The sequence below is a fragment of the Xyrauchen texanus genome, chromosome 5 (assembly GCF_025860055.1).
Source record: "Xyrauchen texanus isolate HMW12.3.18 chromosome 5, RBS_HiC_50CHRs, whole genome shotgun sequence".
NCBI classification, from domain to species: Eukaryota; Metazoa; Chordata; class Actinopteri; order Cypriniformes; family Catostomidae; genus Xyrauchen; species Xyrauchen texanus.
The window spans coordinates 19853834-19877198 of record NC_068280.1 but is presented as its reverse complement, the minus strand read 5'-3'; the positions used below and the strand labels follow the sequence as shown (position 1 = coordinate 19877198).

The 23365-nt window shown below is 41.0% G+C and overlaps 1 protein-coding gene across 2 annotated transcripts in view; it reads left to right on the top strand.

Moving 5' to 3' along the window:
- LOC127643722 (ephrin type-A receptor 6-like) overlaps positions 1 to 23365 on the top strand; it is a 284814-nt gene that overhangs the window by 150413 nt on the left and 111036 nt on the right. For both annotated transcript variants that reach the window (XM_052126561.1, XM_052126560.1), the window contains exon 4: positions 22557 to 22712. In XM_052126561.1, the coding sequence (XP_051982521.1) occupies positions 22557 to 22712 (156 nt within the window). The remainder of the gene's footprint in view (positions 1 to 22556; positions 22713 to 23365) is intronic.

Here is a 23365-nt window from a genome sequence, read left to right as displayed (position 1 = left end):
ACGTGTCGGTTAGAAGTGACGTAACAGCGTTTGCATATGACCGCCTCCAGCACAAGATAACTACGCTTTAAGCGCAAGACTACGCTCATTTCAGTATCGCCGTCGCCTCACAAGTGTTCAGTCGATGGACAGCGAGCTCTGACAGAGACTACTTGTGCACAGGAAAATTACGATGCCACACAGATGTGCTGTTCCTGGCTGTGGTCAAACAAAACCTCTGAATAAGCTGCCGAAAGATCCAGACGCCAGGGAAAAATGGATGCAGTTTATTTTTTGCGGATCTGACCCAGTCACGGCAGTGTTAACTTAAGCGCTTGTTCTGTACATTTTAAGGATGACTGTTTTGAGAACAAATCTCAATATGATGCTGGCTTTGCCAGAAAACTGTTGCTCAAAGATAAGTCCGTGTCGACTATTCTGGGAACAACGACGACGCAAACTGTAAGTAATCTATTTTAAACTTTAAACTACTTTTTAAAGCGCAATTTCATTCATTATGAATAATCACAGTGTTTTTACTTAGTTTACTTGCATATTGTTCTGGCTGGGGCGTCAATAATTGATACATAGGCACTGACGTTAGCCAATCATAACAGTGGGCGTTAACACTGAAGTCTTAAATGGAAAACGCCCCCAAAACAGACTGTTTGAATCAGAGGATGAGAAACAGGGTGTGAAAAGGTCATAAATCACTAGATTTTAAAAGTTTTTCTTAAAAAAAAATATATTAATACTATAATTGCACCTAAGGGAACATAATAATACAATAAAAAAAACCATGTCATGACCCCTTTAATGAATGAAACAATACGGGGAACAAACAAAACATCCACGTGGGGAAAAAACTAAACATAAACACGAGAAACATCCACGGAGAGCAGGAGAACACAAATCAAAACTAACATATGAACACAAATCAAAACTAACATATGAACACAAATCAAAACTAACATATACCTTAACATTTACCAACATCTACATCCAACAACGATCGACAGAGGAATGGAGAAACAGCAGGGTTTAAATACAAAGACATGGTGATGACAAAACGACAATCAGGTGAGCACAATAACACAGTGATGAGGGCCGGGAATCATGGGAAGTGTAGTGCATGACAATTCACAAGTGAAACACGGGGCAGACAACAGGGGATCGTGACAGATGGATATGTTTGTGTGTTTATGAGTGCATGCTTATTTTTGTATGCATATCTTGTATGTCTCTGTGACTCTCTATATTCCAATCTCTCTTCTTCTTTCTCCAATGGGATTCACATTGTAGACATTGCATCTCCCAAATATAACCTCTTTTCTTTTATACCATAAACTCATCTTGATTCTCTCCTCTTTCTCTTGAGCACTGCAGAAAGAAACTGAGTAAGACACTGAGCTCAGGGCCTGAATAGACTGGGACCATTCAGACGTTTCTGCACTTCAGGGAGTGTAATCTTTTGCTTCAGAAATGTTAAGGCTGATACAATATTTCTACAATCCACTGTAAGGTTTCACCTCTCCAAAAATGCATTTTGATGCAGAGTTCAATATACTGGGGAGTACATATTCTGTTGAGAGAACAGCAACATATATCACAGCAATGATAACATTTGACAAAACAACTTCTTTTTATGTAAATAAAAACAGATATATTCAAATCCTTAAATTATTATTTCCTTAAGTTATTATTCACAGACCCTAGAAAAGCTCACATTAAGCTGCAATATGGTTTCTGGACAAACTTCTGAGATAGAATAGAAAAAAAGATTCAGTGATGACCATCTAATTTTAATAACACACATTCACATTCATGCTATTCTAATTTGTATTTTGCTAATTTTACATGCCTAATGTTGCTTTTAAACTTCTTAACAGCACAAAGTTCACATGCCCAAAGCATATTATTATCATTCACAATTAGAATCCTATTACACCCTGTGAGAAGGCCAAGATTTGATTGCGCCATAAACGATAATTGAATCCAAATCGATTGAATGCCAGTATGTGTAGAAGAGCTCGTTATGCCTGTTAGATGTTCATTAAGCTTGTCAGATGGGTGAACTATGTGCTGTAGTGTGTTTTCTGTGGCACTCTTACAGCAAGACCAGAGGTTAGTAACTTAGATAATTAAACTAATTGGTGGTGACTACCAGGCAATGTAGACTACCTAGGGTTTCCATCAGGTCAGCGTTTTCCCTGCCATGCCTACTTACACGCACATTTAGATCGCTTATATTAACTTGACTTGCATGTATCCGTCTTCTCAGACCCCTGAAGCTGTTTTAGATCTACCATATCACCGACGCACTTCCTTGAACTGTCAAAAGCAAATGTCCAAGCACAGCAACCTAAGGACCCTGCAGTTAAGCCTTAACTGATCGCTGCAGTCAAACACTTTGTCTCTCAGCTTCCGTCAGATGTGTTTCCTGTACACCACTGGCTGAGGTCTTGCGCAGTGGGAAATAAATCACTTTGTTTGGTTTATTTGAATGTGCTCTGATGATCATCAATCAGGGGGGGGGGATTCCCTGTGTCACCTCCAGCCTTGGCGCTCCTCATTAAGAATTCATTAACTTTGTTTTGCTTCTCTTTAATTTCACCAAGCAAAAAAAATTGACTTATGGTCCAAAGAAAAAAAAAGACTGAGCGCTTCAAGTCTAATGATTGAGGGAGCAGGAGGATGAAAGAAAAAAATGGTTGAGGGTAGGGAGTGGGTGAGAATATAAAGGGAGAGCCAGGGAAAATAGTGATGAAAGGAGGAGGGATGGAGGAAAATAGAAAATAATTGAATGACAGTAAACAAAATAGAGATTAGTTGTGCCAATTGTTTTTTTCCTGAACTTCAAGCACATTAGGCAAACGAAGCTTGCGTTTATACTATGCGTAGCATAGTTTTTATCATAGGGACTTTATGCAGCAGCATCAGACAGTACAGCTATGATCTTCTGTTTCCTCTTGAGCATGACTTGGAACTCACTAATTCCTGATTTCCATGCTGGACACAGAGACGCTTTCATGTCAATGGACCCCTGCGGCTTAATAAAACAGTTGTGTAGCAACAGAAAAGCTATATACAAGAATGGTGACACTGAAAAGTAGTATAATTAAACTTACAACTTGGCAATTTCAAGCAATGTTTCTGCTAACAATACAAGTGTTTTATGGACAAAAAACTTTAAAATGTCTCGAGATAAAATCCTGAACGATATCTTAAGGTGTGGTAACTGTGGTATAAGCAGAATAATGTACTTCATCCCTGTCCATTGTCAATTATTCCTATCTTAATTTAGACAGTCACAGATGCATTTAAAGAGGTTTGGCTTGTGCTGCTGCAAATATAAACAGAAAAATAATACTAATGTTGCATGCATGTTCTTGTTGCATTCTATTTTGTGTAACAGCATTTTTTATGTTTTTTTTATTTTTTTTATTTTCATGACCCTTTAAGCACCTTTGTTTGACTCAGCAACAGACAATTACCAAGTTTTCAGATTTTGAACTAATGTTTCATGAAAGTAGTGTTAATTAGGACATAATACACTTAAAATGAATGAATACATTTTCATCGAAATATGCATTGAGTAATCCAAAAATAATTACAAAAAATAATCATTAGATTACCTAACATTAGAATATAATTAAAATTGTGTAATTTTTAATCAGTACCTAAAATAATCTACCCAGCACAAAGTAAACACAATAAGTAACCATCATCATGTATTAAATATATTACCCTTTGTTAGTTAGAATAGACTGAATTAAATTATATATATATATATACACATTAATAATAATATCTAGATTTTTAGACTTATTGACATTATGCAAAAACTTCTTCTGACACTGTTGTCATTTAAGACTAAAAGCAACCTTTCTCACGCTTTTTGTACTTTTTTCAAGTTTTTTTGTACTAGAAAGAATGATTGCTCTGTGCCGCCATCCTCTATATTATTTCTTAGTGATTTTTGCATTTCCTGGCTACAGCAGTTGATCAGTTTACTTCTGGTCACCGTAGCCATCCTGTCTGCAGCTGTTGATTATGTCCCATTTAGTTAATTGAGGGTGATGTTACTGAAGGTTCTCAACTTTTGGGTGGATAACACATCAGCAAGCTGTTATTGACAGCTTGATCTCATGAAAATTACTTGACTGTGCAATTTTTTGGCAAAATGACATTACATAGTTTATTACACATATTGTGGCAGTTTTTTTAAGGTTAATTCTCTGTCCAGTTTGAATGAAAAACAAAACCTACATCCCTACCCAAAACCATAAACCTAATCCCAACTGACAGTGTCATAAAGGCAAATGTGAGATGAAAAACGAAACTGAAGCAACCATGTCAGTTTACATATTCTTCTGGACTTGTATCGTGGCAAGTACAACGTTCTATCAGCTGAACTATTGTGCAGCTTGATGACATATTTGGTTATGTAATGCAAACATGAAAATGTATCGCCTTACAAGTCATGTGCTGTAGTAAAAGTGTTTTTAAGTAATAAGATAGCATTGTAAAAAGGACAGAGCATAAAGTAAGTATTAGACCCCTAAGATGATGATCAATCAACCAATTAGCATCTGTCCAAGGCATCCAAGTTTTAGGGACTTAATGACTTGGTTATTTTAGTTTTTAGATGTGCTTTTTTTGTCCAAAGCCCATATTGGAACACTATGAGTACAAGTAACAGGCATAGCCCCACTGGAGCAACCTAGGGTCAAGTACAGTATCTTGCTCTTGGTACAATGGTAATAGAGCTAAAATTTATTATAAACAGTTCCAGAGTCACCATTTCTTAGAACTGCAACCTTTGCATTAGTAGCCCAGACAATTAGACTATAAAGCAACACTACCCCTTATTTCCCTTGCAACAGTTAAATGCACATCGGAATAGCACAGATGAATTAATGTTTAATGAGGGCCTATTGTTCTGCATAAGGCTGAATATCCACAAGCTCCATTCCAAGCAACATATTGTGCAGAGGTAGAAAACCACATTCATAACTTTTAAATACCAACTGGAGAAAAATGTATTAAATCCATTAGAAATGAATCATTCATCCTAAAAATGTTTATAATATTTTTTTCTAAACTTGCTTCAGGGCAGTGAATTAGAGGAATGCAAAGCACCCTGAACACATTTAACTCTCTGTTACAAATGTCAGTATAGACTGCCCTTCCAAATTGAACAATGATGGTTAATAATGTGTGGAAGCATGAAGTAGATTCCAGCAATCTGTTCTACCTTTTGTTTGCTAACTGATAAAATATATATACGACTAGCATTCAGGAAAACCATTCAGCAGGATTTGTATATAAATGCTGAGGGTGAAAAATACCGCAAATTAATTAAATTAGCAGGATCCTGGATTACTCAAAAAAATGTCTTCAGTTTTTTGCATATCAAAGCTCCCTGACTTGTTTTCCAATGCACGCCAAAGCTATTGTTTCCAGCGTTTTAGCGTATTAAGTAATTGTGCTATCATGGGTCTATTTCCTCCTCTGGGGACTGACATACTGCTGGAGGCAATCTCCATTGCCTATTTCCATACCCAGATAGACTGTCAACAGAGAGTAGTGAGATACAGAGTGGGGGGAGTGGATGGAGGGACAAAGAGAGAGAATGAAGGAGAGAGATAAAGAGGTCGAGAGAAGGAGAGAGAGAAGCGTGATGATGAAGACTGGACTGCATTGCACTGTCGGGTCACTAGCTCGGAGTTCATTAATTAAAGACGAATGAGAATTTTAAACCGCATACAAAATCATATTTGCATTTTCTCCCATGTTAACTATGAAAATGTTTACCTGGGAGACTTTACATCTCTTTCCCTCTTTTTCTTCCTCTCAGTTTTCTAAAAAAATTATCTTAGTTGCTGTCTCCTCTGCAGGATTCATAACCCTATACTTACACCTCATACACATAAACATACAAGCACCGAAAAAATGGCCCAAAACTGTCATTGAGAGGGGGGAGAGACAGAGAGAAGGGGAGAAAAAGTATATCTAGAGCTATATTTTCCACACAGACACTCTCTTGTCCTCCTGTCATAGAGGTCTTGTCCTCAGGGGCAAGCAAAGTGCTGTTGAGATGGGATGATTGCTGGGGGAGAAGGAGAGAGGGAGGGAGATTTGATTTTTAATTGTCACTTTATTGAAAACTAGAAAAAGATCCCGAATTACAGAGACATTGTCAATAATAGATCTACCAGGGACACAAAAAGTCTGGTCCGGATGGATGACCTTATCCAACACCTTAGAGAGCAGTTTGTAGTCGCTACAAAGAAGTGAGACAGGACGCCAGTTCTTTATGTCAATAAGGTCCCCCTTCTTTGGAATAAGAGTGATGACCGCTCTACAGCAGCTCAACGGCAACCTGCCCTCTGACAAGCTGTCATTGAGTACCTCCATCAGATCCGCTCCCAAATCCAACCAAAAAGCTTTAAAGAAGTCAACTGGTAGGTCATCCACTCCTGGTGCCCTCCCAGACTCCATGCTCTGTAGGGCCTTATAAAGCTCTCCCAGGGTCAACGCTCCTGCAAGAAGCTTATTAACCTCCTCAGTAACCTTTGATAAATTGTTAAAAAAGATGCTTTCCACACAACACCCTGGCTTAATCTCACTTCTCTTAGTACAAAATAACTGCTCTCCTTCGAACATCAGCAGGATCTGTCAGCAACACTCCATCTTCGGAGTTCAGTGCATGAATAAAACGTTTCTGCCCTTTCTTTCCATACTGAAAAAGTATTTGGACGGTGCATCCATCTGATCAATATTCTGAAAGCGTGAATGGATCAGGGCCCCCTGCAACTTGTAACCCAGTAGATCTGCTAACTGAGCCTTCTTCTTAGAGCAGGCTTCCAAATGGCGAGATTCAATGGTATATTGAGCCAATTGTTGAGATTAAATTATCTCTTTTTCCAAAAGCTCTAGAGATCTAGTTAACTCTTTCGTGACATTGTGAGTGTACTGTTGAGTAAACTGCCTAATTTGAACCATAATCCCACCACTGTTTTAATGAGTGAACAGTAACCTTCAATGCTTTTTAAAAGAATCTTTAAAAAAATTGTCATTTAACAAGTTAGTATTAAAGTGCCAGTATGCACTCTTGGGTTTTACCAAACTTTAAAAAAAAAATTACAGTGCACCATACTGTGGTGTGAAAAGCTAACTGGCATAATATAACACTTCTTAAAGATGTTAAGATGATAAGCTATAAAATCTATCCAGTCTTGATAAAGATATAACATTACCATGTGTGTGAACCCAAGTGTACTGTCTATTATTACCATTTAAAGATCTCCAAATGTCACACAATTCATATTTTTAAATGATATGAGTGAGTCGGCTACGTGAAGCTAAGTGAGGCTCAATGTAATTCCTATCTAGATTAGCCTCTGTGCAATTGAAATCGACATCTAAGAACAAAAACTTATCAGGGCAACAATTCTGCAAAGTTGAACAAAGAGTGTCTAAACAAATTATCTCTCAATTTGTGCAGTTGGGGCATACACACAAATAAAAATGAACACATAGTTTTCAAAAACAGCTCTAACTTTTAAAAGTCTACCTTTCACCATTTCATCTACCTCATTAGAGACAGTATTACAATTCTTTGCAGTCTCCCCCGCTGACTGAAGTGTTATGACTCAACACAGGTATGCTCAAACTCTCTTGTCCAGTCAACAGCATTTTTCAAATCACTGTGTGTTTCCAGTAAAAGAGCAACATCAATATTCTTCTGTTTAATTACTTCAAATATTGTTGCTGTTTTACCAGAATCTCTAGCACCATTAACATTTAAAGAAGCTAAATGCACTTCACTCATCATTCATTGCATTGCTGAGAGTTCTCACAATTTTCTTTAATCGACAGACTTTTTATTAGTAAAGGAGCCCTCTGCCATTAGACCTCTTGCTTTATCCACAAATTGTTTTTGGTCAGGAAAATACTCCTGCATGTGCACACCTATTTTATTTTTAGTCGATCTAAGAAACAACTTAATATCGTCAAGCTCATAACTCCGAACAAAAAACTCACTCTGAGATAGTGTGACACTGGAGTAAGAAGATTCACCATCACTCTCTGTATCCAGAACCTTATCCTCTTGCATTTCACAATTTTTACTTATTTTGGCATCAAGTACTTTATTGCTTTTCTTTCTTTTTTGGGGGCGGTTTAAAAACAGTTTGTGCTTCCTCCATAATAACGCAATCCACCACACACATTTGTTGCGTTACACCAGCCACAGAAAATGTTTCGGTGTATGCCAAACGCAGGTGCTGGAGCGACGCTGATGACCTAGCCACAATCTCACTGGGAGTAACTGTGAATTGAAAAAAACTGCTGCCGCACTGTCAACAGCATCGCCACTCTCAGAGACCACATTCACAACTTTTGCCTCACCTGCTGAGTATTTATCTGGGCATTTGCGAATAAGATGGCCGAATTTACCACAGCCGAAACATTTCAACCTCACAGAAGTGACGAAAACAACATAATAAAATCGTCCACCCAAAAATTGAGTGAAATATCAAGCTCGATGTCATCTTTAATAATCATGTAAATGAAATGCCTGAAAGAAACTATATGTTTCTGTGTTAAAATTTCATCACTCACAAAAAGTGACAGCGTAACTTTCTTAGCTGGAAGTGACAGAGGAAGAACAGGGACAAGTTCACCATTAATAACTATACCATGCTGCACTACTTCGTTAGCTTTATCTACACTGTCCAGGAACACTACAGTGGCACTAATCATTCTGGAGGTGGATAACACACTCCTATGACCAACAACCACTCCTATGACCAACAACCTCTCCAATGGCCAAACAAAATTTTTCCTCGCTCACATCGGACGCCACCTTAACAGTGCGGCGTCGCGTAAGTGCACTCAAACCTTGCGCGTGTGCAGCTGTCATACTTCCTCATAAAAGCGGACAGCACGTGGCCTAAAAAAAGAAAACGACAAAAAACAAAAAGTAGCCTACTAGTCTAGTAACTAGAGGCACACAAGGTAACTAAGGATAGAAACAGTAAGGAAAAAAAGGAAAGAAAATGTTTTACTCACAACACTCCATTCGCACTCACACCTCTCTGTCCGCTCATGCTCAAACACACCAGAAGTGAGAGAGGGAGGGAGAGAGAGAGAGACATACTGCCTATGCTGTCTGTCAGTGTAACAATGCAAGCACATTTAGAATAATAAAGTCCTATAATTTCTTCAGAATTGATTACATGTTTTTTTTGCCATTATTATCCATTACCATGACCATTAAACCAAAACTGAACTTAAGGTGACGTGACTCAACTTTCTTGAGGTCTGTTGCAGAATCTGCAAGCATTTTCTTGAAAGGTTCAAAGCACTGTTACAGGGAATTGGATCGATTTTGTAAATTACTGTCTCCTGTATCATCTGCCTGCTGTTCTAACACCCTGCTCAGACATTATGTCAACTGATACTCAATAATTGTCTGTCTGAGGGGAAAAATATATATATTCATATTGACATAGCCATTACGAAGTCCATTAACTATCACTGAGTGTTGTATTTAATTAGCTTTTTAGAAGGTATAGGCATGAATGGTGGCCATTGTTGGGTCTAGCAGCTGTGTTGCTGTGAAAGTAGCAGAAAGTACTGTTTTAGCATTTAACATGCTGCAGGCTCTATGTAAAGGTAGCCTCACATAAAAACAAAGAAAATCATAAAAAAAACAAAGCCAATGAACATAACTGGAAACATAGCTTAATTAAAGGTGAATGTAGTATTGTTTTTATGTTTTTTCTTTTTCTTTTTTGCATTTATTTTCCCAATGCACTCACAATGTTTATTTATTTCATTTTTTTCCTGGGTGCAATTGCAAGCCTTGCAAAGAGCCATACTGGGAGTCATTTTGCAATGTGAGCAAATTAAAATTGAACTAATTTCCTAGATCCAAACGACCACTTTGTTATCATGCCAGCCTCCAGCGCTGCCTCATCCTGCTTTGCATCCTTTGATATTGAGAGCTGAACCATTCTGCAGCATGGCTGCCTGTGGATCCTCTGGGGAAAGGTAAATGCTGCAGAATCGTACCGTTCTTGATATCACTGGTCTTCAATTCATGGAGGCACATCCACTACTTCTTCTGTTGGGAGAATTAGAGCAGATATTGGCTTACTAATTTAACAAATAGTTATGGTTCAAGTTAATCACAATAGCAGTAATACTAGTAACAATAGGCTAATAGTGGTAATATCAGAAGCAAAAGCACTAATAAAAGGTATAATAGCAGCAACAGTTATGTATAGAGTATATGTATGGATTTTGTAAATGGAATGTGAATGCCTATTAATGAAGTAAACAACATTTAAAGTCAACACTAATTACAAATAACTGCATGTTCCTCTTTTCTCCATTGTTAATGTTATTCCAAGTGAATTTTTTTTATCTCTGTAATCTTTTTTCAAAATGTAGTCACTTGCTTCACTTCTGAATAACTTTCCTATTGATGTCAGCGAGGGGTTAGACACCGTAACTATGTCATAGGAGCAAAACGGATCTTTCTCTATCTTTCTCTATTTTACCATTTGTATTTATTTATTTATTTATTTTCATTAGATGATTTAATTAATAGCAGTAATACTGACATTACTAGTGGTAAAATCAGAAGCAATAGCACTTAGAACATTAATAGCAGTAAAAGTGGTAGTTAAATAAATGATTTTATTTATACTAGCTGGTAGTCTTATTCCCTATTGTTGTAGGATATGTATCAACATTATGGAGACAGTACAATATTTGTTAAATCCTGTGTATAGATTTTATTAATGGACTGTGTTTGCTCATTAATATAGTAAAACGTCTCGGGTTACATGTGTAACCCTTGTTCCCTGAAAAAAGCGGAACGAGATGTTGCGCTGCTAAGCGCTACGGGGAACAGCTTTAGCTGTGAGCCGAGCTGAATAATGTGTGGAACACGTCAATGAACATTGACCGGAATTTATAGCCTCGGCTGATGTAATCATTAGATGCACCTGAGGCCAGGCTATAAATGGATACGTCACCAGGTGTCGTCAGATACTTCTTTTTGAAGAGCAGTCCTGGGACGTCCCAGTGCGGCAAAGCAGCGCAACATCTTGTTCTGCTTTTTTCAGGGAACAAGGGTTACACATGTAACCCGAGACGTTCCCTTTACAAAAAGCTTCACTACGATGTTGCGCTGCTAAGCGCTACGGGGAACGCAATACCCACGCCGCTGCACTTGGGGCTGTCCGGACCCCTACAGTTGTGCAGTGTACTCACAAAAACGCGAGAGGTCTCAGACATGAGCTTCAGATGTCGACTCAAGGGCATAAGAGCCCGGAGTAGCATAAACATCTAAACCATTCAATTTTGATGAATGTGTGCAGAGAGGACCAGCCTGCCGCATCACAAACTTGTTCAGGCATGAGCTGAGATGTCGACTCAAGGGCATAAGAGCCCGGAGTAGCAAAGCATCTAACCCATAAAGTTCAATGAATGTGTGTGAAGAGAACCCTATCGCACCACAAACTTGTCATAAAAACTGATGAATGTGAGCGGAGAGGACCAGCCTGCCGCATCACAAACTTCTTCAGGCATGAGCTGAGATGTCGACTCAAGGGCATAAGAGCCCAGAGTAGCAAAGCATCTAACCCATAAAGTTCAATGAATGTGTGCGAAGAGAACCCTATCGCACCACAAACTTGTCATAAAAACTGATGAATGTGAGCGGAGAGGACCAGCCTGCCGCATCACAAACTTGTTCAGGTATGAGCTGAGATGTCGACTCAAGGGCATAAGAGCCCGGAGTGCAGAACATCCAAACTAAAAAGTCCAATGAATGTGTGCGGAGAGGACAACCTGCCGCATCACAAACTTGTTTAGGCATGGGCTGAGATGTCGACTCAAGGACATAAGAGTCCGGAGTAGCAAAGCATCTAGCCCATAAAGTTCGATGAATGTGTGCGAAGAGAACCCTATCGCAACACAAACTTGTCATAAAAACTGATGAATGTGAGCGGAGAGGACCAGCCTGCCGCATCACAAACTTGTCCAGACATGAGCTTGAGATGTCGACTCAAGGGCATAAGAGCCCGGAGTGGCAAAACATCCAAACTATAAAAATCTAATGAATGTGTGCGGAGAGGACAACCTGCCGCATCACAAACTTGCTGCAGAGCGAGACCTCTAGACAAGGTTTTAGAGGAGGAGAGCCCTCTGGTAGAGTGCACCCTGAAACCTACTGGTGAAGCTTGACCGCGCGCCTCGTAGGCCCGGGCAATAATGAGGATGCCTCTTTGAGGGCACCCCGCCCACCAAGCCGTGGCAAACCGCAGTGGCCACATAGAACCTGGCAGTGGCAAGGCAAGTGCCCGCTGACAGGTCTTTCCACAGAAAATCCAGAACTGAAGCAAACTGACAGTTAGCTGGTTCTGTAATAAGAACTTTAGTAGAAGGAAACGCATGCAGGCGCATTTGCGTTACTACGTTCAGGCCCTCCCGAGGGGGAGGGGGGGGCTGGGCGACTCAGGGAGAAGTAGAGGAGACATTGCGCTATCAACAGAGGCGAAGAGGTCCTCTTCTGCCCTGTAAAATCTACCCAGATCAGTTCCAAGTGGAGGGAGCCCTAGCACTAGAAATGGTCTTGATAACCCCAAGAGAAAACCCAGTGAACCCCATTTGGTACCCTTAGGGGCCAGAATGAAAGGTTTCACAATTCGGGCCAAGGATGACAAGGTCCTCCCTGTTCGGAATCGCCCAAGGCGAGCCGTCGAGGAGAGGAATTAGCTCCGAGAAACATATCCTGTTCGGCCAGCGCAGCGCCATTAATACGAGGCAAGACCCTTGCTGGTGAACATCGCCAAGACTCCCGGGAGCAGAGAAACTGGGGAAAGAAATGCATACAGACGCATTCTGGGTCTTAACGTCCAGACCCAAGGGGGCTGGGTGATTTCAGGGAGAAGTAGAGGAGACATTGCACTATCCATAGAGGCGAAGAGGTCCTCTTCTGCCCTAAGATCTCACCCAAACTTGTTCCAAGTGGAAAAAGCCTGGCATTTAAAAAGGTCTCGATAACCTCAGGAGAAAGCCCTGTGTCCCACAGTTGGTACCCTTAGGGGCCAAACATGAAAGATTCCACAGTTCGGGGCAGGGATGAAATATTGCCCTGTGCCTGAGATAGAAGATCCTTCCTGTTCGGAATCGCCCAAGGCAAGTCGTCGAGGGAAGAGATTAGCTCTGAGAACCAAGCCCTGTTCGGCCAGCGCGGTGCTATCAGTAAGAGGCAAAAACCCTTGCTGGCGAACTCTGGGCAACTACTACCTTAGGGTGGAGTTCTTAACTCCCCCGTTGGTATTTCCTGTCTGGACCATAAATCTGCTCCCGTATCACGGGCATCCAGGGATATAACTGACCTGAGTGACAGGAGCTTACCCTGGGCCCTAAGGAGAATCCGACGTGTCAGAAATACAGCTGACAAGAACGTGGGTCTCCTTGAAGATTTATGTAAGAGGCTACCGCTGTATTGTCCACCCGCACCAAGACATGGCAGCCTCAGGAGGAGGTATTTCAGGGCCAGAAATACAGCCATCAACCAGAGACAGTGACTGTGACAACCGAGCTGACGACCCTCCTATCCCCTTAAGCTGGACGACCACTTAAGGCCGCTACCCCGCCCGTCAGGGAGGCGTCTGTTGTTAGCAGTCTGCGACAACAAGATGCACCTAGAGTGGGACCCAAGGCAGAAAACCGGGGTCTGAACCACATAGAAAGGGAATGAAGCCTGAGGCGCGTAACCCTATTTAGCCCAGGGGTTTTGGCCCTTGGAAGAAATCCGCTGGCTTTTGGCCACAACAAAAACGGTCTCATGAGCAGAAGGTCCAGAGGGATCACCGTGGAGGCGTTCGCCCTGAGACCTGGAAATCGTTGATACTGATAACAGTGCAACCTTGACCTAGCCTGACTTTGCTCAGGGTGATCTGAATGGACTCAATCCTAGCGGGAGACAGTTGTGCCCGCATTGTGATTGAACTCCATACGATGCCCCGATAGACAGTGTTCTGAGTGGGAGAGAGGACGCTTTTCTTGGCGTTGAGCCTCAACCCCAGAGAAACAGATGAGCTAAGACGATGTCCCTGTGCTGAACTGCCAGTTCCTGGAACTGCGCTAGGATCAGCCAGTCATCTATGTAATTCAGCATGCAGTTGCCCCGGAGTCGCAAGGAGCCAGCGCTACATCATGCATTGTGAATGTGCGGGTAAAAAGGGCTAGGCTGAGTGAAAGAACCTGACCCTGGAAGACTTCGCCCCCGGAAGTGAACCTCAGGAACTTTCCATGTTGTGGCAGAACTTCTAAATGAAGTATAGAAGTGCATCATAAGATCGATGTGACCAGCCAAACGAGTTGTAGGGCTTGAGACACGACCGTCTTGACAGGCATCATCTTGGACTTGAACACCCACGGGTAGTTCAAGCTTTAAGATCTAAGCCAGACGCCACCCCTCACCCTCCATGGGAAACGGGAAGTATTTAGTGTAATAACCTAACTCTCTCTCTGGAAGGGGAACACATACCATGGCCCCTTTAACCAGGAGATTGAGTTTTTTTTGTTTTTTTTTTACAAAAAAAGAAATCCGGTTTACGGTAGTGAGAACACGCCGTTGAAACACGGAATAGAGAATTAAATCCTGATGCCCTTATAAGACCCACAGAAAAGAATATATCCGGCAGAAGTTTCCACGCTGCCAGGATCTCTGAGATGGGTATTATATTTTAACACTTCCTGTTGAGGGGTTGTCGGGTGTTTCGCGTCCTGAATAAAATGCAGGAACAGCGAAAACACCCAATTTTGACGGAAGCCTCTGCAACCCGAAACACCAAGAGGTGGCGGGAATGGAGGGGCTTCAAGGGGGTACCGGGAGGGGTGAAGTGAAGCACGCGCCCCGTCCCGAGGGGAGCTACCCCCTAATCTAGGCACAAGACCGTCAGGGTTTTCTCTTAATAGCATTTATAGTCCTGAGGTCTTGCTTCGGGGGCTGGCGAGGGCGGCGAGACTGTCCCCAATCCCTGGGAGGAGGAGCACGACTCGCCACGCTTTGCTTTTGAGCCTCCCTTCAGTCAGGACCGAGGTGGGTCTGAGGCTTGCTCATCAAGCGCAGAACCCACACTCAGGTCGTCCAGGAGGTCAGCCTGGTACGCCTGAAAAACAGCATAGTGTGCAGAGCAGCACCAGCCTGACCTGCTGCTTAATAAGCCCTTCCCACTAAAGTGGAGGTTGTCCTACAAGGCTTTGAGGGGAGAGAGGGCTTCTTAAGTGACGATGCCGAGCCCGGCGAGAGATAGCCCGCAAGCGTCTCTTCGACTGGCGGCATCATTGAATACCCCCGTGCCTCAGCACCCACGATAGTCGAATATAATGACGTCGAGGGCATGTGAACACGGGAAGAAAATACATATATATTTTTTATATATATATATATATATTTTTTTTTTTTTTTTTTTTTTTTAGGGGTTCTCCATGAGAGAAAAAGCTCTTCATGGAAGTTATCAACTACAGGGACCCATGAGGCGTTCCCTTTCTTAGACTGGAAGATAAAATCTATCCCCTAATTTGGAGCGTTTGGGGGTCTCTTTTTCGCGTGGCCAGTCCAATCTGGCAACCACACGAGTAACAACATCGAGCAATTCCTCTGTAGATTTTATCGCGGATGGAAAGCTCGGAGGCGGGAAGAGAATCGCGATCCACCTCATGATCCGAAGAAGCGTCGGAACGCGCTTCGAGATCATGTGAAGGACCAGCTGGGTTTGGGGAGAGAGTGAGAGAAAGGGGTCAACCCGTCTCTTGCTCCTCAGCCAAATCCATGCACGAGCCCCACAAACGATCTTTTTGTGTGTGCTGACTCCCGGAAGCAAGCGAGGAAAGCACGACGCACTCTGCCTGTTAAAGCAAATCGCACTGCTCGCACCCACCCTGCTGCAACGCGAGAGCAGCGTGCTCTTACCCCCAAACAAACAGCAAAAACTGATGTGTGCCATCTTCAGCTATAGAGCGAGAAGAGGGGAACACGCACCGTTTGCGGCTTTCAGTCATTCTCTCTTTTTTTTTTTTTTTTTTTTAGAAATATATATATATATATATATATATATATATATTTTCTAAACAGAAGAGAAAAATAGAACAACGTTCACTGCACACTGCCTAACTGATTCTATCTCCTAACAGAGGAAATAAAGTTTTGACAGGGTGTGTGAAACACACAGAAACAGAATCGCTCTGAAAAAAGAGTTTCTGACTACACCTGGTGACGTATCCATTTATAGCCTGGCCTCAGGTGCATCTAATGATTACATCAGCCGAGGCTATAAATTCCGGTCAATGTTCATTGACGTGTTCCGCACATTATTCAGCTCGGCTCACAGCTAAAGCTGTTCCCCGTAGCGCTTAGCAGCGCAACATCGTAGTGAAGCTTTTTGTAAAGGGAACAACATTTTAAGTCAACATGAAATCAAAATGTATTTATATTTATACTTTCTCAATTCATGTTCGTGTTCATATTGTATAATTGGTGCATGTTTTTCCAAATAAATAATTTTTGTCTTTGTCATTTTTTTTAATCAAAATGTGAGGTAGATGTCACCAAGTCAGACTACTAGACTATTATGGGCAGGGACTGACCATTGGGAGAACTGGGACTTTTCTTGACGCGCCACCTGTGAAACGGTGCAGTCTTGGAAAAGCTGAGCCACTGGTTTTTACTGAAACAAATTTGTTCTAATAAATAACTGTTCTGTTTATAATGTTTACAATTAAAAGATTACCTAAAGGAGTGGTTTTTTTTTTTATTTTTATATTTTCACCAAAGATTTTTAGTCTGGCTATAAGTTTGTATAAAAAATATTGCTCCAATATCTCTTCTGTTTATAATGTTTGAAGTTAAAAGAAGACCTAAAGGAGTGAGATTTTTTTTGTGTGTGCGAAGAAATAAATTTACTGTAGGATATGCTAAGTCATTGATCAAAATCGGTCCATCATTTACATCCAATAAGAATCCTCAGTATTAAAAGAAACAAGAATAAAGTAGGAGATTATAATTAATAAATAAATTGATTATAGATAAGTAAATATAGATAAAATGAATATTTGTGGAATTATATTCAATGTTATGTTGTATAAATTCAATTGGTCAACTTACTCCCAGATCGCTCATCTTAACCACAAACCAGGAGCAGCTTACCGCTAACCTGTGGCAAGTTGACCAAAGGATCAAATTTTTTTTAAAAGGCCAGTTGTAACTGCCTATCACAGACTCATTTTTATAATATCATATAAGTGATAGCAGACACCTTCGAATAAAGTTAGCTCTATTCATTTTACCTCTGTCGAGCTTTTCCTTGTATGAGACAAAGTATGTAAAAATTGGCTCATCTTACCCCAATCTCCCCTAAATGTTTTGCACTGACAAATTTATTGGAGGGTTCTTAAAAGTATTTATATGTTTGTTTTTTTGTTTATTTTTTCAGTCTGCTGCCTTTTTTGTCATAACCCATGCACTGGCAGGATAGTCTCTGTGTGCGTTCTTGTGGTGCCATCAGAGAATCAGTGTTGTCAGCATGTTATGAACTCATTCCTGTGTCCTTAGGATGATTAGTCACATGGCATTTACAATTCAGATGATTGACTTAATAAAATGGTTGCGCTGATATGAATGGGAATGCTAACGGATAGCTCTCCTCAGGTATTATAGACCTCCTAACGTGCAAAGTATGCATGACGCAAATGTTGTCATCAGCACAGTATGCGCGGTCTGTTTGCATGCGGCCCAGAATTTCTCGAGACGTTGACTACCACTGATTTTACTAAAAGAGTATCAAAAATCAGTTGGAGTGGGCATGCGTTAAAAATGTTCTTATTCACTCACGGTCAATAGAGTATACTTTGAAAGGCAGCATGGTCGAACAGGCACAATGCAATCCGGAATACAGAAAAACAAACTATACACAGGCCTTTAGATGTCTCAAATCCCTTTCCTTTTTAACCCCTCCCATCCAACCAGCTTACTTTATTCTGATAATAATGCTCCCATTTCACAATGAAAAAAATGTCTTGATAGATAAAATTAAGAAATACAACATATTTTTGAAGTAGATTGGGTTGTGAACAGCATTTCACACAGCATTTTTACACATTAATATGTAAATCATAAAAGAAAACTGAATGAATCTCTCATAGAAGTGCTAAGCCCTGGAATGGCAGCCAATTTATTTGACTGCTTGTCATATTTGTGCTTCAATAATATATGCTTTACATTTCCATAAAACATTGTTTACAGCAGATCTAAATAAAATGAGAGCCCACATTAATAATTTACATTGAAGTTCATTTCCCTGCTAGGAATGCTGCCTAATGTCTATACTGACTCTAAAAGATACTAGCTAAAGTCCTGCACACAGAAGTTATTTATCTGCATCACAATAAGGACAAAAGGCTGCTGAAGTTCTGAAGCTCTCTGGAAACAGCCCTGTTACAGGAGAAGATGTCTGGATTCAGATCAATGTCTGTTATGTTGTGGCTGTAGAGAATTACCAACCTCTCGAGGAGCAGATTTAAATAAGAGTAAAATGAATGTGTGTGTGTGTGTGTTAGTGAGAGAGAGAAAGAGAGAGAGAGAGACTGAGAGAGATACTGAGAGAGATACTACAGAGATGAGATCCGCTATATATGATACAAATGTGTGTGTGTGTGTGTGTGTGTGTGTGTGTGTGTGTGTGTGTGTGTGTGTGTGTGTGTGTGTGAACCACTTAACTCAGTCTCGTCTGGCTGCTCTCCAGGGCCTTGGCAAGTTTTTCAATGTGGAGTTGAAGCCCAAGACAGGGAGAATTTAAGAGCTACTATGGTTTGAAGCATACAGAAGATCAAATGAGCTAGGCTGCACACTGGAGAGTGAGAATGAAAATGGGGGAGAGACAGAAAGTAAAGCTTTTAATGTATCTCTTAAGCTGTCAGTTCCACTGGTGAAGAAAGGGACTGTAAAATATTGAAAACACCTCGCACCTTATCGCCTTATCTTATTTGTAGGGATGCACCGATTGGGAAATTCTGGGCCGATACCGATACCGATGTTTAACATAACAACTTGGCCAATGGCCGATGCCGATGTTTTTTCTTTTTGTTATTTATTCCTTCTTTTGTGCCACGGAAACATACAAGTCTTTCGGCTCTTGATCACACTATCCTAGAATGAGCACAAATTCAATCAGAGCAATTTATGAAACAAAAACAACCTTTAATGTCACTTTCTGGTTGACATTAGTTATAACAAGTTATTTTCTGAAAAATAACTTTCAAAAACCTTTGACTGCTAACTAATCAATGAAAAGATTGTTTCAGTACATTGCCCAACATAATTATTTGAGTGGTTTTAGCCTGATAAACAAAAACTTACTCAATGAGATTATTTTCATGGCCCAATAAAAATATTTTTCTGATAAATAAAAAGTGTAAATGCAAAAACAAGTGAAATAAATAAATTATGTTATTAAAATAAATACAAACATAAATAGGGCTATCTTTCACCTTGTGTATTTCTCATACAGAATAAAACATTAGTGTTTCAGAACTCACAGGCTGGAACATGGGGCATCTTATAAAACAAAAACAGTACCTCCACTTCTGATCATTAATGACATAAGTCACCTGCTGTATCTCTGGCCTACTTCTTAATAAGATGCATGTTTTTCTTTACAAAGATAAGCATCTCTGCCTTGTCACAGCAAAGCCTATTTCGCTTTTCATCCAAGACATGAGACACAGAGCTGAATAACCGCTCACTCTCGGTGCTGGTGCATGGCGCACTAAGGTATTTGCGTGCCATTTGTGCGAGTTCTGGAAAACGCAGGTGGTTATTTCTCCAATAGCAGAGTGCACTCTCACCTCTGGGAATAGTGGTCTCTGCCAGGAAAATACCCAGTTGTTGGGATACAGAGGTACTTGTCCTCTCTGGTCCATTTTCTTCCAGAATCTCCTCAAACACATCATGCAGGCAGGGCCCTGCTCTGTCGGATCGTTGCCTCTTGCGCTCTATGTGATGTGCGCGCTCTCCATCGCGCGTCCCATCCTCTGCACCGGCAGCAGGCAACAGGTGTGCCTCAAGTATTTTTCGAGCGAGTTGTTTAACATCCTCATCAAAGTAACGATCCTTGTATCTGGGATCCAAATAGGTGGCAATGCAGAACATGGGATCGTACTGGATTTGATCGAAGCGTCTATTTACAGCCTCTAATAATGAGGTCTTTGTTGTTTTAACACCGTGGTCTGTGTCAGCCTGCTTACTCAGAAGACGTCTCAGGGCTGTCACAGAGGGGATGACATCTGCAGCTGATGCTTCTGATGAGCTAACTTCTCTCATCAATTGTTCAAATGGGGAGAGGAGTGTTATAAAGTTTTCAATTAATTGCCACTGGTGCGCACTGAGAGTGGCCGGGAGGTCGTAGTCTGCGGCATATGTAGCAAGTGCGCGCTTTTGTTCCAGCAAGCTCTCCATCATATAAAATGTACTATTCCAGCGAGTGGAAACATCTTGCTGTAGCCTTTTTGGTTTCATTCCCAACTGGATCTGCACAGCCTGGAGACGTGAATAGGCGAGGGGTGAGTGTTTAAAGTGGCCGACGATTTTTCGGCAAATAGCCACAACATCCGTGAGGCTGCGCTGGCTAAAAACACCGTCATGAATTGCCAGTTGCAGTGTGTGCGCCATGCAGCCAAAACTAGCCAGACCACTGTCCATCATAGCTTTCGTCATATTCCTAGCATTATCTCTCACGACAGCATGCACTCTAGTTTTGTCGATTTTCCACGTCTGGAACATTTTCTCAAATGCCTCCGAGATGGCAGATGCTGAGTGGGTACCTGCGAACTCCTGGGAGTGCAACACTGCCTTCACCAGGTTGAACTCCTTATCAATCCACTGTGCCGTGAGGCTAAGCATGCTCACAGGGCTTACATCTGAACTCCATATATCTGTGGTGAAACTGATTGCAGCGATGTCGCAAGCCAGTAGCTCATGAATGTGCGTGGCCACAATGTTGTGGATTTCGGGGAGACAGACCTCGGCAAAGTGACGCCGGCTCGGCAGCGTGTAGCGTGGCTCCATAAACTTCATCAGACTCCGAAAACCCACGTCCTCCACTACAGAGAAAGGCTGGTCATCTAAAGCGATGAACTCCATCACCTTGTTTGTTATTTGTTTCGCTTTGGCGCTGTCTGGAGGCAGCTGTTTGGCTTTCTCAAATGGCGTATCAATTGAAGTCTGAGTCTTACCGGGGGTTTGCGCTTTCTTGGCGGCTTCATTTTTCCGTTTTTGGTCAGCTTGCAGGTAATCGCCGTACACCGCCTCGTGCCTGCTTCTCAAATGTCCAATGAGATTTGTTGTGTTAAATGACTTTCTAACAGCCCCCCCCTCTTGAAATTTCAATGGAACACGTATTGCAAACTGCAAAACGCTGATCTTTCTCTGAAACTGTAAAATATTGCCACACGACCGCCATCTTCTTTGTTTAATCTAAGTTACTGAGGAGAGGGCGCCCGTCTCGGTATCTCCCCCCGCCCAAATAAAAAGAGGGAAAAAAAGTTTCTCCTGAGCACAGCGTTCATGACACATATAATCATCGGCGAATGTCATTTTTATTTCCCGATGGCCGATGGCAGTTAACGAGACAAATATCGCCCGTTACCGATGTTCAGCCGATGCATCGGTGCATCCCTACTTATTTGTCCATATTCATAATATGGATAAGCAAAATTATATATTTTCGTAATCAGCTAATGCTGATTATGAATGACTAATGGACAAGTTGGATTTAAACTTAATTGTATAATTTCTGTGGCACTAACGTCACCAAATTGAACTAAAAAATTTCCTTTTTTTTTTTTTTCAAACAGGTTTATGATTACTTCCCCCATCAATCAACATACAATCAACAATTAATTGTAATGGTAATCAACAAGCAGATTATCCCACCCCAAACTCATCTAAAGGCCTTTTCACACCAAATCCGTGATGAATTTGCAAGACGAACTTCCAATGGAATGTCTATTCACACCAAGCAATAATATTATTGCAATACTTTTTGTATTATCCTTGCATTAAAAAAATAGTGGGGTTCTGCAATTCGTTTGTCTACAGTAAAATATTGCATGTAAATCTCTTTTAAAGGGATATTTTACTACGAGTTTAGTCAAAATGATCTATAGAGCCTAACTGCTATATTTAATAGCAGTAATTTTTTGCAGTGGAAGTGTTAATGAACTGCAACTATTTATTTTTAAGTATAGAATTATTGTTTTTATCAGCAGCACGTACTATGCCGGTGTTTGCCAGCCACCTAGGCGGTGGGTGGAGCAGCTGCAGCGACTCTGAAAAAATCAAAATCAAATTGTCAGTTGGTGGCCGACTCATTGAATTATCAACCATCCTGATCTATTGCTAATTCATAAATAGTAATTAGCGGCTTGTATTTTCACTAACTCCAGGAAGTCACAGCTTTAAACATTCTCCTTTGTTTTCTCCACAGCCTGCAGATCCGGGTTCTATAAAGCCTTTGCAGGAAACATCAAATGTTCAAAGTGTCCACCTCACAGTTCCAGCCACACTGAGGGTTCGGCACTGTGTCACTGCGAGAAAGGCTACTACAGAGCCAGCAAGGACCCTTCTACCATGGCTTGTACACGTTAGTCAGCCTCTTCTTTCTTTATTCACACTTTTCCTAAACTCTCTTTTATACTCAGGGCTTAACGATAAAGGTGGCCTGATGCTAGTGTGAATGTTTCGGTCCAGTAACAGACGCAGCTGTCTTTTGCCCTATAGGACCAAAGCTGTGTTGTCACTTCATTGATCATGTACATTCTGTTTTTTTATGTCTTGTAAGGTTAAACACTTAGTCTTGTGTGATTTATTAGGGTGCAAGCACTGAAAGTGCAGAGGCCCTATTGTTCTTCTAAGTATTATTATTAGGGCCCAAGCACTGAAAGTGTGAAGACCCTATTGTTCTTCTAAGGATTATTAGTGCCCAAGCATTGAAAGTGCGGAGGCCATATTGTTCTTCTAAGAATTATTATTATTATTCTTTTCAAGGATTTCGGTACTTTTAGGGTACTTAACATGCATGAAAGCTCTTGATATATAGTCCTCTTATATATTACCCAAATTGCTTCAAAATTGTTTAGAATAATGTTAAATGCCAAATGAATATGTCCACCTAGCATTGTTTTCCGAAAGCCACTGGGTGGAAATGGACCCATGATGCTTTGGCTTGTCATCGCTACTTGCAGCTATATTTATTATTATTATTATGATTATTCTTTTCAAGGTTTTCGGTACTTT